This window comes from Pinus tabuliformis, chromosome 2_1 (genome assembly GCF_031772625.1).
Source record: "Pinus tabuliformis cultivar Carrire ecotype Pingquan chromosome 2_1, CPIR1, whole genome shotgun sequence".
Lineage (NCBI taxonomy): Eukaryota > Viridiplantae > Streptophyta > Pinopsida > Pinales > Pinaceae > Pinus > Pinus tabuliformis.
Genome location: NC_142299.1, coordinates 424,454,208 through 424,469,483, shown reverse-complemented (window position 1 = coordinate 424,469,483; position 15,276 = coordinate 424,454,208). Strand labels below are relative to the sequence as shown.

General features: G+C 37.0%; 1 protein-coding gene across 1 annotated transcript; it reads right to left on the bottom strand.

The window, feature by feature from the left end:
* Positions 1-1,476: 1,476 nt before the first annotated feature.
* On the bottom strand, positions 1,477-2,301 carry LOC149200710 (uncharacterized). The gene has a single exon (XM_089401041.1). It carries the CDS (start codon positions 2,299-2,301, stop codon positions 1,477-1,479), a length of 825 nt encoding a protein of 274 aa, XP_089257167.1.
* Positions 2,302-15,276: the final 12,975 nt, after the last annotated feature.

Genomic DNA, 15,276 nt, shown 5'->3' with positions numbered 1-15,276 from the left:
TTTCTTGTTGGATTTGCTTCATCTTCTGTTCTAGAAGCTGCTGATCTTTGAGTATGTGTCCGAATTCCTCTTTATTCCATTTCTTGATGTTTCCTTTCAGTTCTTTTAATTTCAGTTGAAATGTCTGCATTCTGTTTCTTCCTTTCTGTCGACTTTGCTTCCACCATTCTTCTACTTTCTTCATGAAATTTTTATCCCTGAGCCAGAAGGCTTCGAACCTAAAGGGCTTTCTCTTGGGACTGGCTTTAATGTCAAGTTCTACTTTGATCGGCCAATGGTCCGATCCCATTCTGGGAAGAATCATTGCTTCAATGAAAATATCCCAATTTATAATCTGTTCTGACATTAAGAATCTATCTAGTCTAGAAGCGATCTGGTGTCTACCTCCCCTTCTGTTGTTCCATGTGTAGATCCCGTTTGTTGTCTGTATATCTACTAGCCTTTGATCTGCTATCCAATCTCCAAAGGCTTCCATGTCTACCTCTATTCTTCTGAGCCCACCCTTTTTTTCATTTATTGATTTTATCATATTGAAATCTCCTCCCACTATCCAAGGAGAGGTTGGATGCAAGGACTGCATAACTGCCAGATTCTGAAGGAAAATCCTACGATCGCTCTATATATGGGGTCCATATACATTGGATAAGAGGATCCATTCTTGAGAACCTATAATTCTGAATCTTCCTGAGAGGATGCGAGGTATACTGATCCAGTCTTCAAATTGGACTTCCTCTAGGTTCCAGAGGATTGCTACTCCTCCTGCGCTGCCTGCCGCATCTTGACCAATGATCTCATAATGCGGCTTGAAATTTCTCATCACTTCTTTTAGTTTGCTTTCTCGTAATTTTGTTTCTTGGATTAGCATTATATTTGGTTTATCTCTTTTGAGTCTCTCTTTCAGATATCTTTGTTTTCCCTTACTGTTCAACCCTCTAATATTCCAGGTTGTGATGATCATTTCAATAGTTTGAGGGGTTGTTGGAAAACCTCCGACAATGGCACTACTCTTCCTGAATTCACCAACATGTCTCCCACCATTTGGATGGTCTCACTCATAGGTCTCCTTCCTCTTTTCCTTCCTCCCTTCCCTATAGTTCCTATTTCTGTGTTTTGATTTCCTTGTGTTCCAAGTTGCTCTGGCTGCTTTGCTATCATTGTCCCTCGTTTTTCTTTGTATCTTTGGAACATATCTTTATAGAGTTGTTTCTGGTCATCTAGTATGAACCTTTCATCCAGATGCTTCCATTCCTATAAAAGTTTCCTCATGACCTGTTCCTCTTCTCCTTCTTGTTCCTGTTGAGGATCTATTTCCATTTGGATCTGTTCTTGAAGTCGATCTCCCTTCTCCCCCTCTTTTTCCAATTCCATATTATTTGGCTCCTTATTTTCCTTTTTATTTTCTTTCTGGATCTCCCCTATTTCATCTTCCCCTTCTTCACCTTCCGCTTCCATTTCTAATTCACGTAGAACCTCAAACTAGTTCTGGCTTTTCTGAGTGCTTTCTGGGTGAGAGGGGTTTAGTTTGGTTTTTCCTTTTTGGGGTCTTCTTCTTCTCAGTACTTCTGTAAACCCTCCCCTGTTTCCTTCGTTAGTCCTCCTCTCCTGCTCCGTACTTCCCTTTCCACCCCCCTGATCTGTTGGTGTATCAACTTCATTCATCGGGCAGTATTTAAACAGATGGCCATACTCATGGCACCGTCTACATCTGAAAGGAATGTGTTCGTAATCGACTGGCTGTTGCCAGACCTCGTCATGATATTCTATTTCAATATGATCCGGCAGCGGTTCTGTGATATTCATGTAGACACAAATTCTGGCATATGATGTATATCTGCCTCTCTTGGTAGTTTCTGCTACCTTCACAAAGGTCCCGATTGAGTTCCCAATTCCTTCTAGAATCTCTGGATCCCAGAACTCTATCAGGAGCCCAAATAGTCTGACCCAAACTGGTGCTGCTAGCATTTTTTCTTTTTCCGGATTATAGCATTCTTCCCATTGCCTCATGAAGAGCCCTGCATTGTTGAAGAAGTATGGACCCTCTTCAAAGATCCTCTCCTTATCCTCCAGGTTTGCAAATATTACTGTGAAGAAACCTTTTGCCCCCAATTTAAGATCTATATGCCCTTTGGGCTTCCACCTCTGTTGTATCCATTTCGTCAGATCTTTCTCAGATGGCCATGTTCCTACAAACTTGCAGATGAGTGCATGGTCTTTCATATATCCTCTGTATTCCTCCAATTTATTATTTGGAATGACAAACCTGGGTTTTTTTGTTGCCCGCGGTAGACATTTGTTCCCCATCCTAACTTGCCATACCACTCCCATTACCGGCGCGTCCTTGCTACGATTCCCAGATCCACCGTTTGCTCCATTTCAGCTTGATTCTCCTGTTGTAATATCCTTGTAGGAGGGGATCTCTCCCCCCCGCTCGCATCAGTCATTTTCCTCCCAGACTAGCCTGTTCTCGGAGCCTTCTTCCCTTAGTTAATCTATCATTGTATTGGTCTATGATTCTGTAGGTGGGTATGGGATCTCTTGCACCCTGACCAGGAGCAGGTCTACCCGGGGTCGTCTGATCCCAAACCCTAACCCTAATCTCCCATCGCCTTTCCCAGCCCCATCTCTCCCGTTCTTTTCATTGCCTTTTTTTACCGGTCTACCACGCTTTTTTACTTTACCTAGTATTTTTCTTTTCATTAGGAAAAAGTATTTCCTTTTTCCTTTTAAGCATAAGTTTCTCTCCCATTGTTATTTTCTTAACATTTTATCTAACTTAGCATTTATTTCCATCTAAACTTACCTTTCAACCCAACATAATATTTCTCTCCAATTATGTTGTTTCCCCCATGGTGATATTTCTTCTAGGAATTTTGGAAGAATTTGGGAAGGTTCACTATGTGGAATTAACCACTTATTAATTCCTATGGTAACAAGAATTCCATATTACTTAGCTCTTTCCCACAACATTTCCAAAAAAAAAAGAAAGAATTTTTTCATCATAAAATTTACTTAAATAAATTGTTCAACTTAAGCCATTGGCCAATGAGTCAAACAATATTTACAAATAAATATAAAATAATCATGTTTGTAAAAGAAATCAAGGGAGTGGTATCACATTGTCCCTAATAAAATGCGAAGGATCGGTCCAAAATGCATCTCCTAAGCAATATTCCAAGCCCTATGACAAAATTCCCATTCTTTGAGTTTAGGAATGTTGTTCTAACCTAACAAACCAAAAATATCATTTGTAATTTAGAGATTCCTCTAGAACAAATCAAACTACTTTTATCTTTGCCTACTTTATGGGTGTTGAGTTAGAAGTTGATTTCTCACATCGCATCAAGATGAAAAAATCATCAAAATGGGAATCCTTATGTGGAATGTGAGAATATAAAATGTGAAAATAAAAGGTGAGTTCATTGTGCTCAACTATATGACATAGACACATATTTTGTGATTTCATTCGAATTTTAATAAGATTTTCAAAACTATTTTTAGGAGTGGTAATGGTATCAATGGGAAGAACTTAAATATAAGTAATGATGTGTTCTTAAAATGAACAATATTGGATTTTGTTCCATAAATATAACTTTAATATCAAATAATATAGTTTTTTTTCATAGTAGATAAAATTACAATTAATCATAACAAAAATAATAAATGATTCAATAGCACCATATTATTTGAAACTTTGAATTAAAAGAGAGAGAGAGAAAGAAATGTTTTTTATAAATTTAATACATTAAAAATTTAAATATAATGATAAAAAAATATTTTTCGAAGTAAGTCTTAAATAGAATGATTCAATTTCCATCTTAATTGCAATCAGAGGCACTCTACAACCAAATGTGAAGGATATGTTGTCACATAATATTACATTTCAAAATAATAGTGAATTTTACATTAACAAATTAAGAAATAAAGATAGTAGTAAAAGAAATATATAGTGTTCATATATCAAATCTTCAATTTCGGCATTGATGTACGTGATATTGATTACTTAAAATTTCATTTAAATTTATATAAAAACAACTATGCTCTACTAAGGTTCAAAGAAAGAGGAACTAGTTTTGGATAATAAATATATTTGAGCTTTCCAACTAAATTATATGTATAGCTAGCGTAAAATATTGATGGCATGCTTTTAATTTATTTATTTTATTCCAAGAAACAAACATTTCATATTCAATATTCCAAGGGGAAATCTAAATAAACTATAATTATGTGTTATGTGTTATATGGGAAGAAATTTTTTCTCGAAATATTATGGGAGAGAGCACATTCATCCCAACCAACTAGTTGCACAATAGCACCTCCCCCAAGCTCAAACTTCTTGCCTAAGCTCTTGTCCCAACAAAAGATAACATCCAAATTGTTCCTACTTAATAGTTTTTATTGTTATCTTCCTAGATAGTAGCTACGTGCTTTTAAGGTATACTAGGCCTTCTTTCTTTACCTAGGTCTTTTCTTTTAATTAGGAAAAAGTATTAATTTTTCCTCTTAAACACACTTTTCTCTCCCAAAATTATTTTCTTAACATTTAACATTTTACCTAAGTTAGCATTTTTTTTCCATCTTATCTTATTTTTTATGCAATGCTTTTGCAAATTTAGAATACACGCTTTTTTCAATCCTAGAAATAAAATAAAAAACTAAATATTATTTTGTTTTCAAGTGGTGATATATTTTAATATTAAAATAAAAAAATCATATTTATATAAACTATATTTCTATTTAGTAATCGGTTTTTAATTATATTAAAAAAAATTGTGTATTCTTAATTTAAATATCCTCAAGTTCAAGAAAAGGAGTTTAAATACAAATTTGGTGAGAAGTTGTACAACCATGATAATAATTATGAATGAGTTTTACTTTTCTATGTCATTGTCATTGTCCTTGGATATTCGTTGCTCAAGTTGAGAAACTCTAAAGCTTAAATCATTGATTAATTTATCATTTGATTCAACTTTCTTGTAGAGATCTACCAACACCTTATCCATTGTATCATTCTCCATTTTGTCTATTGCTGCACGTCCCTTCCCTATGTCATCGCCATGGCCATTACATGATGCATCACATTTTATGCATTCACCACCTATATGTTATACCGGTTCATTTGCTGGAACTGGAATTGGAATTGGAATTGTTTCTGAGGAGGAGAGAATGTTTTCATCACCTATATTCTCCGGTTCATTCACTAGAATTGGAACTGTTTCTGAGGAGGAGGGCATGCTTTCACCACCTATATGATGCATTTCATTCGCTGGAACTAAAACTATTTCTAAGGAGGAGAGCCTACTTTCACAACCTATATGATGTGGTTCATTCACTGGAACTCGAACTGTTTTTGAGGAGGAGAGATCCAAGCCCTTGAGTTCTTCACAGGTACCCCTTTCACAATCTACAACATGGATCGTGAAATTCTCTACCTTTTTCATAACCTCTTATGTCTGGGATTGCATTTATAATCCCTTTTGTTTTTAGCATTAAGCCCTTGGGTTTATTAGTCAATTAAGTTTATAATATTAATCATAAGTTTCATTATATGAATCTTGAGGTTTAATGTTTATTTTAGGGTTTATAATATTTAGCATATGGTCTATATGCCTTTAGTTTATAATATTAATCTCTTGGGTTTAATATTATTCGTTTGGTTCAATCTTCAATCATGGTCAACCATAGTCAAATGTCAAATTATGACAAAGATTGTCTCAAAATGAAAATAAGTCATGGTTAATCATGGTAAATATGAAAATCAATCATGGACAATCATGGTCAACCATTGTCCAACATCACATTGTGACAAATATTGTCTCAATACGAAAATCAACCATGGTAAACTATGTTTTATCATTACCAACCATGGTTCAACATCGCATTGTGACAAATATTTTCTCAATATTAAAATAAACCATGGTCAACTATGGTCAATCATGGTCAATGATTGTCAATAGCCATGGTCACATTGTGACAAAGATTGGCTCATGGTCCAACATCACATTGTCACAATCATGGTCATCCATGGTGAACCATGGTCATAGATGGTCCAACGTCGCATTGTGACAAATATTGTCAATATGAAAATCATCCACATAGGGTCTATATTCTTTTAGTTTATAATGTTAATCCCTTCGGTTTCATATTATTGGCTTGGGTTTATAGTATGGGTTTATTAGTCCCTTGGTCTTATAATATCAAGGGTTTATTACTGTAAGATTGGAATGGTACAAAAATGTTTCCAACATCACATTGTGACAAACATCGTCTTAATATGAAGATAAGTCTAACAATCATTGTCACAATGTTACATTACATCGTAACTTATTCAATGTCAAATTACTACATTACAAAACTTGGATTTAATAGGTTTATAATATTAGGGCCTTTTAGTATTTGGTTTATAATTTGTAGTATTTGGGTTTATAATTTGTAGTATTAGGGTTTATAATATTAATATCAAGGTTTCCTATTAATCCCTTGGGTTTATCAATCCCTTGGGTTTTTAATATTTATCCTTTAGGTTTATCAAATTAATCCCTTGTGTTTAAAATTTCGCCCGCCCTCCCCAAAGTATATAATCCATTGAGTTTATAATATTAATCCCTTAGGTTTATTAATTCCTTGGATTTATAGTATTAATCTCATGGGTTTATAATATTATTCCTAAGGTTTATAATATTAATATTAGAGTTTATATTCATAGGGTTTAATATTAATCTTAGGGCCTAATGTTATTACCTTGGGTTTATAATCCCTTGGGATTTTAATATTAATCTAATGGGTTTATTAATCTCTTGGTTTTATAATGTTGATATGAAACTAAGTATGAAACCACGAATTTGATGATGGATCAGATCCAATAGATTTGAAATGACTATATTGATAATGGATTGATTTGTTCTGTAATATTTATGTCTCACGCATGTTTTATTATGTATTCTCAGACATGAGTTTGTTTTGAAGGTTTGATGTTCAACAAATCTATAAGTCAATAGTTTCAGATTTGTATGCGAGTTTGATAACCTGAAAGGCGAATACATATGTGACTTTAATGTTCATAAGCCACGTATCGATTCAGATCTATACATGGGTTTGATTCTTGAAAAGTGTGTATATACGCAAAAATGTTTTATGGAAGGTGCATATATATGTTAGGGTTTTCCTGAATAAAATGTCTCATTAGTATAATCAGTGTTCTTGTGTGTCTGATGTATATCAATGAAGTCTTACTTAGTGATCTGGGTTTAATAGTGATGATTAAAGTTGAATTGGTTGATTGAAGAATTATGATGCTACTAGTTGTATGTGATTGAAGATCTGTGATGGTCCTATGGTTATTTCATAATAATTCAATGGTTTAGGGTGTAACTCAGATTTTATTTCAGAATGACAGTGATTCAGTTCCAGGGTTAATGTTTTGAGATTTGTACGTTGGTATGCTTCAATGAAGTCACATACACATATTTTGTGATTTCATTTAAATTTTAATAAGATTTTAAAAATTATTTTTAAGAGTGGTAATGGTGTCAATGGGAAGAACTTAAATAAAAGTAATGATGTGTTCTTAAAATGAACAATATTGGATTTTGTTCCATAAATATAACTTTAATATCAAATAATATAGTATTTGCTTTCATAGTAGATAATATTACAATTGATCGATTATAGGTTTCTTGTCAATCTTTTCAATATGTGAGAAACCCTCCATCATCAATGACCAGGTGGAAAAACTAGGGTTCGACACAAGAGGCGATAGAAACAAGTTGGTAACCATGGAGGGGCAAGAAGGAGGGAGCTCCACTTCCTCCTATAGAATGTGGTTTCAAACAAAGGCAGAGCAGTGAATAGAATCAAGCCACAAAACTCCTCGGCGAACAAGACAAAAGTTTCTAACACCCAAAAGGTGGAAGGTAGCAAACCCCATGAAAAGGAAGGGACCCACGAGGAGGTCCGATAGGAGGAGAAAGTTGAAGATAACAGTGAGGGATCTGAGAATAGAGCAAAGATGGGGACCTGCAAACAAAAGTCTAACACTAAACCGTTGGTAATCCTAAATGATCCAGCTCTGCTAGAGCACAGGGATCATATGACAACCTATGCGATCATATGCAAGTTTATGGGCATCTGGCTGATGGAGAGAGCACTGTACACTTGGATAAAAGGCACCTAAAAACCAAAAGGTGAGTTAACTATACATCTTGGATCCAAGGGTTTTTTTATTGTGGTATTCACGAACCTGGAGGACAAGGACATAATGTTTTAAGGAGGACCATACTTATATGCGGCTACTAGTCTCTATATGCAACCTTGGATGATGAACTTTGTTCTGGAGTGAGAAACGTTCACATCAGTCTCGGTATGGATTAGACTATACTCCTTACCTTTAGATTATTGGATGTCATAATCTTTAAAAGCTATAGGTAACAAATTAGGTCATTTCATAAAGATATCAGAGGCGACTCTTCGAGGAAAATATACCTCCTTTGCTCGCATATGTGTAGAGATGGACTTATTAGGAGCACTTCCAGATGAAATCTTCCTGGAAGTTTCTGACAAGGAATGGGTTCAGGTAGTTGACTATGAACACATACCATTCATATGTCGCAAATGTCATGAACATGGACACCTATTTAGAGACTGCCCACTTAATAAAAGGGAGGAACCCCAGAAAACCAATAAAGGAAAAGACCCTATAGGTTTTACTAAAATGGGAGGAAAAGGGAAAGAAGGGGGAAAAATACCCAAAAGAAACCTAGTGAAAGCAAAGAACCAAGTCACAATAGTTTTGAAATTTTAGAAGAAGAAGAAGAAGAGGAAGGAATACAAAAGAAACTAGAGGACTAGCAAATCGAGAAAGGAGAAGAGGCTAGCATGGAGATCACACAGGAATAGAATGAACACAAAATAGATCCACTGAGTACCATGGAACTAGAAAGGGACCAAGATATGACCCTAAGTGAAAGTGGTACGGAGGACCAAGACTTACAGGAGATCCTTGAGAGGGAGAACCTTGAACTAGAAAAGTTTCTAGAACAAGGAAGCAACAAAGGAATTAACTTTCTACCTCAAGAGGAAGTTGATAGGGTGCAACATCTATTCCTCAACAAGTCACATCAAAAAGATCTAGGAGTCAAAAGAGGCCATTATAACCAAGAAAACAGAGGGGTTACATCAATGGGATTAATATTAGGAAAATTCGCCAACAACCCAGGTAAGAAAAGAGGAAGGAAGAGATAGAAAGAACTGATATTAGAATGTGGAAAACTCATGATTGACTTAGGCAAGATGAAAGATCTCTCCAGTTACTCCTTTACAAACCCCCTTCAAAGAAGCTCACAACCTGGAACATTAGAGGACTAGGGAGTAGAAGAAAACAAATAAATCTAAGTAACAAAATCAAAGAAGAAAAACTAGAGATGGTGTTCTTACAGGAAACCAAATGCTCAGTAGAGAAGATCAGAGAAAATCATAGAAAATGTTTAAGTAAATATGAGTATCTTGAAGTCAAAGCAACTAAATCAATTGGTGGAATTCTCACTTTATGGAATCCTCAGAAATTCTGTATACTTGATGCGGAGGCGTCTAGACACCACCTTTCTTTGATTATTCAACCTGTGGGGGACAAGGAGTGTTACATGATCACCAATGTCTATGGCCCTCAATTACTAGAAGATAAAATCACGCTCCTCACCTCTCTGGAGGAAATGAAAAAAAGACACCCAACAATACCTTGGATTCTGGGGGGAGACTTCAATGTGATTAAATCTCTCACAGAAAAAAAGGGGGAACCAGATCTCTTGGTAGAGACTCAGTGGCCTTCTAGAACTTCCTCACCAATATGAGACTGGTGGATATGGACACAAGTAATGGAATTTTCACATGGAATAACAAAAGAGGGGGTACTACCTAAGTAGCCTCAAGATTAGACAGATTCATAATCTAAGAAGAACTTCTGCTGACTAGATGAAGCCTAACAACGTTCATTCTCCCTTTTGGAGGCTCAAACCACTGGCCCATCCAATTGGAAGCTTCCTTAATTGGTACACTGAGAAACAGACCCTTTAGGTTTGAGAATGTTTGGCTCACTCACTCTGATTTCCTCACAAACATTGAGAAGTGGTGGAAAGAAGAGCTACACTCCCAAGGCACGAAGATGTTCCTTCTACATCTTAGGCTCAAACACATCAAGAGAAAACTCAAAGAATGGAATAAAAATGAGTTTGGAAATATCTTCAAAGCTAAAGGAGAAGTGGGAAAGCAATTACAGGAAATTAACCAAATTCTCATCACTGAAGGCTTCACAGAGGAAAGAAAAGAGCTAGCAAACTCACTTCAACAAGAATGGGACAATAGATGTCTCCAAGAGGAAATATTCTGGAGACAGAAATCCAGAGTACAATGGATTAAGGAAGGGGAGAGAAACACCAAATTCTTTCACAAATCCACCATAGCACACAGGACTATCAATAGGATTTTGAAACTCACAGATTCTCAAGGAACAGAGAAAAATACTCATGAGGAAATGGAAGATGTACTGGTCCAGCATTTTCAAAGCATTGCTGAGGAAACCATAGCAGACAGATCCCAATTCACGAAAAGATTTACTCAACACATTCCTAAGCTGGTTTCCAGGGAAGACAATCATAATCTCAATAGGCCAGTAACGGAGGAAGAGGTCAATGAAGTTATCAAAGAAATGCATAATGGAAAAGCTCCAAGCCCAAATGGTTTCAATGTGGATTTCTTCAAAATATGCTAGAGAATTGTCAAACAAGACATTCTGGAGGTAGTGGAGGACTCGAGAAACTCTAAATTGGTTTTGAGGGCGCTTAATGAATCCTTCATTGCATTAATCCCCAAACAGGAAAAAGCCACCTCTCCTGACAAATTCATACCCATAGCATTATGCAATGTGGTGTACAAAATCATTTCCAAAGTTATTGCCAACAGACTCAAACCCCTCCTCCCAACTCTGGTGTCAGAGGAGAAAACAGGTTATGTGGAAGGGAGGCAAATTCTCAATAACATCATTCAAGCTCATGAAGTGGTACATTCCCTCAAAACCAGTAAGAAAGTAGGAATGATAATACAGCTGGACATAGCAAAATCTTATGATAAACTAAGTTGGGCTTACATAAGGGATGTACTCAAAGCATATGGCTTTGACCACAATTGGATAAGGTGGGTCATGGCTCTTGTTACCACTGCTAGTTGTTCAATTCTTCTCAATGGCTCTCCATCCAGAACCTTCAAGCCTACGAGAGGTCTTAGACAAGGAGATCCTCTCTCCCCATTCCTCTTCATTCTCATGATGGAAGGGTTGGGCAGAGCGATCATTGTTGCCAAGGAGGAAGGAAGAATACAGGGATTGAGACTCACACAGAATGAAGACACTGTGACACATCAACAATTTGTGGATGATACTATGCTGCAGGGCATTCCAACAGTCAAGGAAGCCAAAGCATTCAAGCAAATTCTGTATGAGTTTGCAATGGCAGCTGGTACTGAGGTAAGCCTCACAAAATCAAAGATCTTCTTTTTCAATACTGATATTTCTATTCAAAGAAATCTCTCCAGAATTCTAGGCTTTCAAAGAGATTCACTACCCTCAAAGTATCTGGGAGTTCCCCTCACTGACAAACCGCTGAACAAGGACATCTGGGAGTCTGTAACAAATAAATTGAAAGACAAGGTCAGCAAGTGGACAAGCAGAGCCTTGAACCTAGCAGGGAGGCTGGTCCTCACTAAGGCGATACTTCAAACTATCCCAATCTACATGCTATCAACCCTTCCGGCACCAAAAGGAGTCCTTCAGCAAATCAGAAATATTCAAAGAGACTTTCTCTAGGGAAAAGGGGAAGAGAAAAAGAAATGGGCTCTGGTAGCTTGGGACAAGATCTGCAAACCCAAATCCCATGGTGGTTTGGGTCTACATGACCCAGATATCCTAAACAAAGTTTTGGGAGCAAAACTGTGGTGGAGATGGCTAAAGGAAATACAAAAACCCTGGGCAAAACTCTGGAAACAAAAATATGCAATGAACTGGCAAGAAACGGACCTCATAAGAATGACAGGACACATAAAAGGTTCCCATATTTGGAACAAGGCCTGGGAGAATAGAGCTTTAGTACAAAAACATAGTTTCTGGGAGATCAGAAATGGAAATCTTGCCTGGTTCTGGGAGGACAACTAGTAGCAGGAAGGTAACCTTAGCAGAGAGGAATTAGCAAGCATCCAAATTGATACCATTAACAAAGGATTAAAGAAAGTAAGTGACTATTGGGATCAGTCAAGGGACAATGGCAAATGGAGAATTTGGAAGCTACCAGACTACAGTGAGCTGACCCCGCTGAAAACTCAAGCTAAAGCTCTGGAAGCTATTCTGGAAAAGAGACAAATTTTGACCTCAACTTCAGATGACCTATTAAGATGTGGCAGAAATAATAAGGGTGTTTTCAACCTCAAAGAAGCCAAAAGAATAGCCACAGGACTTAACTTTCCAAACACTGACAAGACATGGAAAGACCTATGGAATAACCCACATTGGATGAAGATCAAACTGTTCAGGTGGTTGGTTCAACAAGACAAGATTCTAACTTGGGAGAATCTCAGAAAGAGAGGTTTTGCTGGCCCCTCAAGATGTCACCTATGCGGCCAGTAGGAAGAAACCACAAATCATCTTCTCAACCTCTACTCCTACACCTCAACCCTATGGAACTGGGTAGCAGATGTCTTCAAGCAAACAGACAGGAATGAAAATAATATCACTGTTACGTTGAAAAATTGGAGAAGAGATTTCTCAGACAATGAGATAATAAACACAGCCTGGGCTCTGATTCCAGGGTTCTTGATCTAGAATGTATGGAAAGAGCACAACAACATGATCTTCAAAGACAAAAATGGCCCAGTTAGAAGCATCATAGCGCTAATCCTAAAACATCTCAAGGAGACGGTCAACACCCTTGGGGGTTGTTCTACAGGAAAGCACACGGGCCACAGAGAGGCTCGCATTCTGGAAAGGTTGGAACTTCAGATACATATCCCTCAGAGTCTAAATCATACCACAAAGCATACTTCAGAGGGAAAGGCTTTCTAGCAACCCCCTTCATAGGGTTTTTTAAAATTCAACATAGATGGAGCCTCAAAAGGTAACCCTGGAGATACTGGTTATGGAGGAGTCATAAGAGATGAGGAGGGCAACATAAAAGTCATCTTTCACAGTCATCTGGGAAAAGCCACCAACAATATGGCTGAACTCATGGCTATGGAGCAATGCTTGGAGATTCTAATAGAGCACAATACACATAATGTTATTATCGAGGCTGACTCAGAATTAGTCATCAATTCGGTCAAGTGAATAGGCACAGGAACAACACCAGATAAAATCTCAAGCCACTGGAGGCTTCTACAGGTCTATCATAGAATTCAATCACACCTAAGAATTCTAAGAACTCTCAGTTTTGTGCATGTTCGCAGGGAAGCCAACAGAGTAGCAGACTGGCTAGCCAATGAAGGGGTAAGATGCACACGAGATAACATGTGCTGCAGGTGGGAGGAGGTACCAGACAACCAAATGCATGAAGGTTGTTCATCTCGGGCCCTCACAGACATGGAGCAATACCAGAATAGACAGGGCAACTGACTATCACCTTTCATCAATGAAGAATAGGAGTATGTTAGAAAGATACACAGAGTTTGGGAACTTGTGGGTCTTGAAGGAGATCACCATAGTTTGCCTTTGCATTGGTGCTATTGGAAGTTGGGCTAGAGATTGGGTAACCATGAACATGGTAACAATTAGTCCCAATAAATGGATCAAAAGTATGGAGGGCAGTAGACATAGAGTCTCAGTGGCTTGGCACCATAGTGAGTTAGAGCAGTTTCCAGGTCCCCAGGCACCCTCAAAACCTGAAATGATCTTCAAGAAAAGCAAACGATGCCACTCACGGTTCACCTCGTGGCTCTGTGAGGAGAGGGATTACCACCCTTATCGAGGGGTATCCCGTGGGATCATGGAAAGGAAGATCAAAGGCTACAGGCCAACGAGCAGGTTGGTGGGTCTAGGAGATAGTTAGCAGGAGTCAAAACAGCTTCTGGTATACCACCCTTTTCGGGCGCCCTCAAAACCAAAAGTGGTATCTATGAATTGCATGTGATGCCACTCAACTGTCAACACGTGGCTTGGGGTGGAGAGTGAATACCGCCCTCATCGAGTGGGTATTCCTCGGGCTTTTGCTCCATGCGATATGGCCACTGGCCGTTTGATCATGAGGGAGCAGATCGATGGCTATAGGCTGTTGAGCAAGTTAGTGGGTCCCAATTCACGAAATCTCAGCGGACCCGAAATCTCTTGGATACAATTTCTATTCCCATCTTTAAGTCCGCCAAATGTTTTGTCGGGGCATCAAATTTTGTACGGGTACTAAGTGCTGATTTAAATCTTCCCTTTGTTGGAGGAATTGCTTCCTCTTAATGCCTGTTGTAACTTATGTAACATATTTTCAGTCACAAGTTAATAGAAGGTCCGACTCTTGCTTTAGCAAAAAAAAAGAAGATAAAATTACAATTGATCATAACAAAAATAATAAAAGATTCAATAGCACCATAGCATTTAAAATTTTGAATTAAAAAAGAGAGAGAGAAAGAAACTTTAGTTTTAAATGTAACATATATTCTTCTAATATATTTTAAAAATATATATATAATTAAATAAAAAAATTATTGTTGCACTCCTATATCGAGGAGAGATGTTGTCACATAATTTTACATCTAAAATAATAAATAATATTACATTAATGATAAAAAAAATATCTTTCAAAGTAAGTCTTAAATAGAATACTTCAATTTCCATATTAATTACACTTAGAGGCACTGTACAACCAAATGTGAAGGATATGTTGTCACATAATATTACATTTGGAAATAATAGTGATTTTTACATTAACATATATATATATATATATGAAATCTTCAATTTCGGCATTTAAATTTATATGAAAACAATTATTGTCGAGTGAAGTTTAAAAAAAGAGGAACTAGTTTTGGATAAGAAATATATTTGAGCTTTCCAACTATAATATATATATATATAAGCTTCATATTCAATATCCCGAGGGAAAATCTAAATAAACCTATAATTATATGGTGAGAAAAACATTCTAGAAAATTTATGGGAAAGAGCACATTCGTTCCAACCCACTAGTTGCACGATAGCACCTCCCCAAGCTCAAACCGTGATAATAATTATGAATGAATTTTACTTTTTTGTGCCATTGT

Excerpts from the sequence above, each read along its gene's own strand:
- LOC149200710 (XM_089401041.1), bottom strand. The coding sequence starts at position 2,301 with ATGGGGAACAAATGTCTACCGCGGGCAACAAAAAAACCCAGGTTTGTC.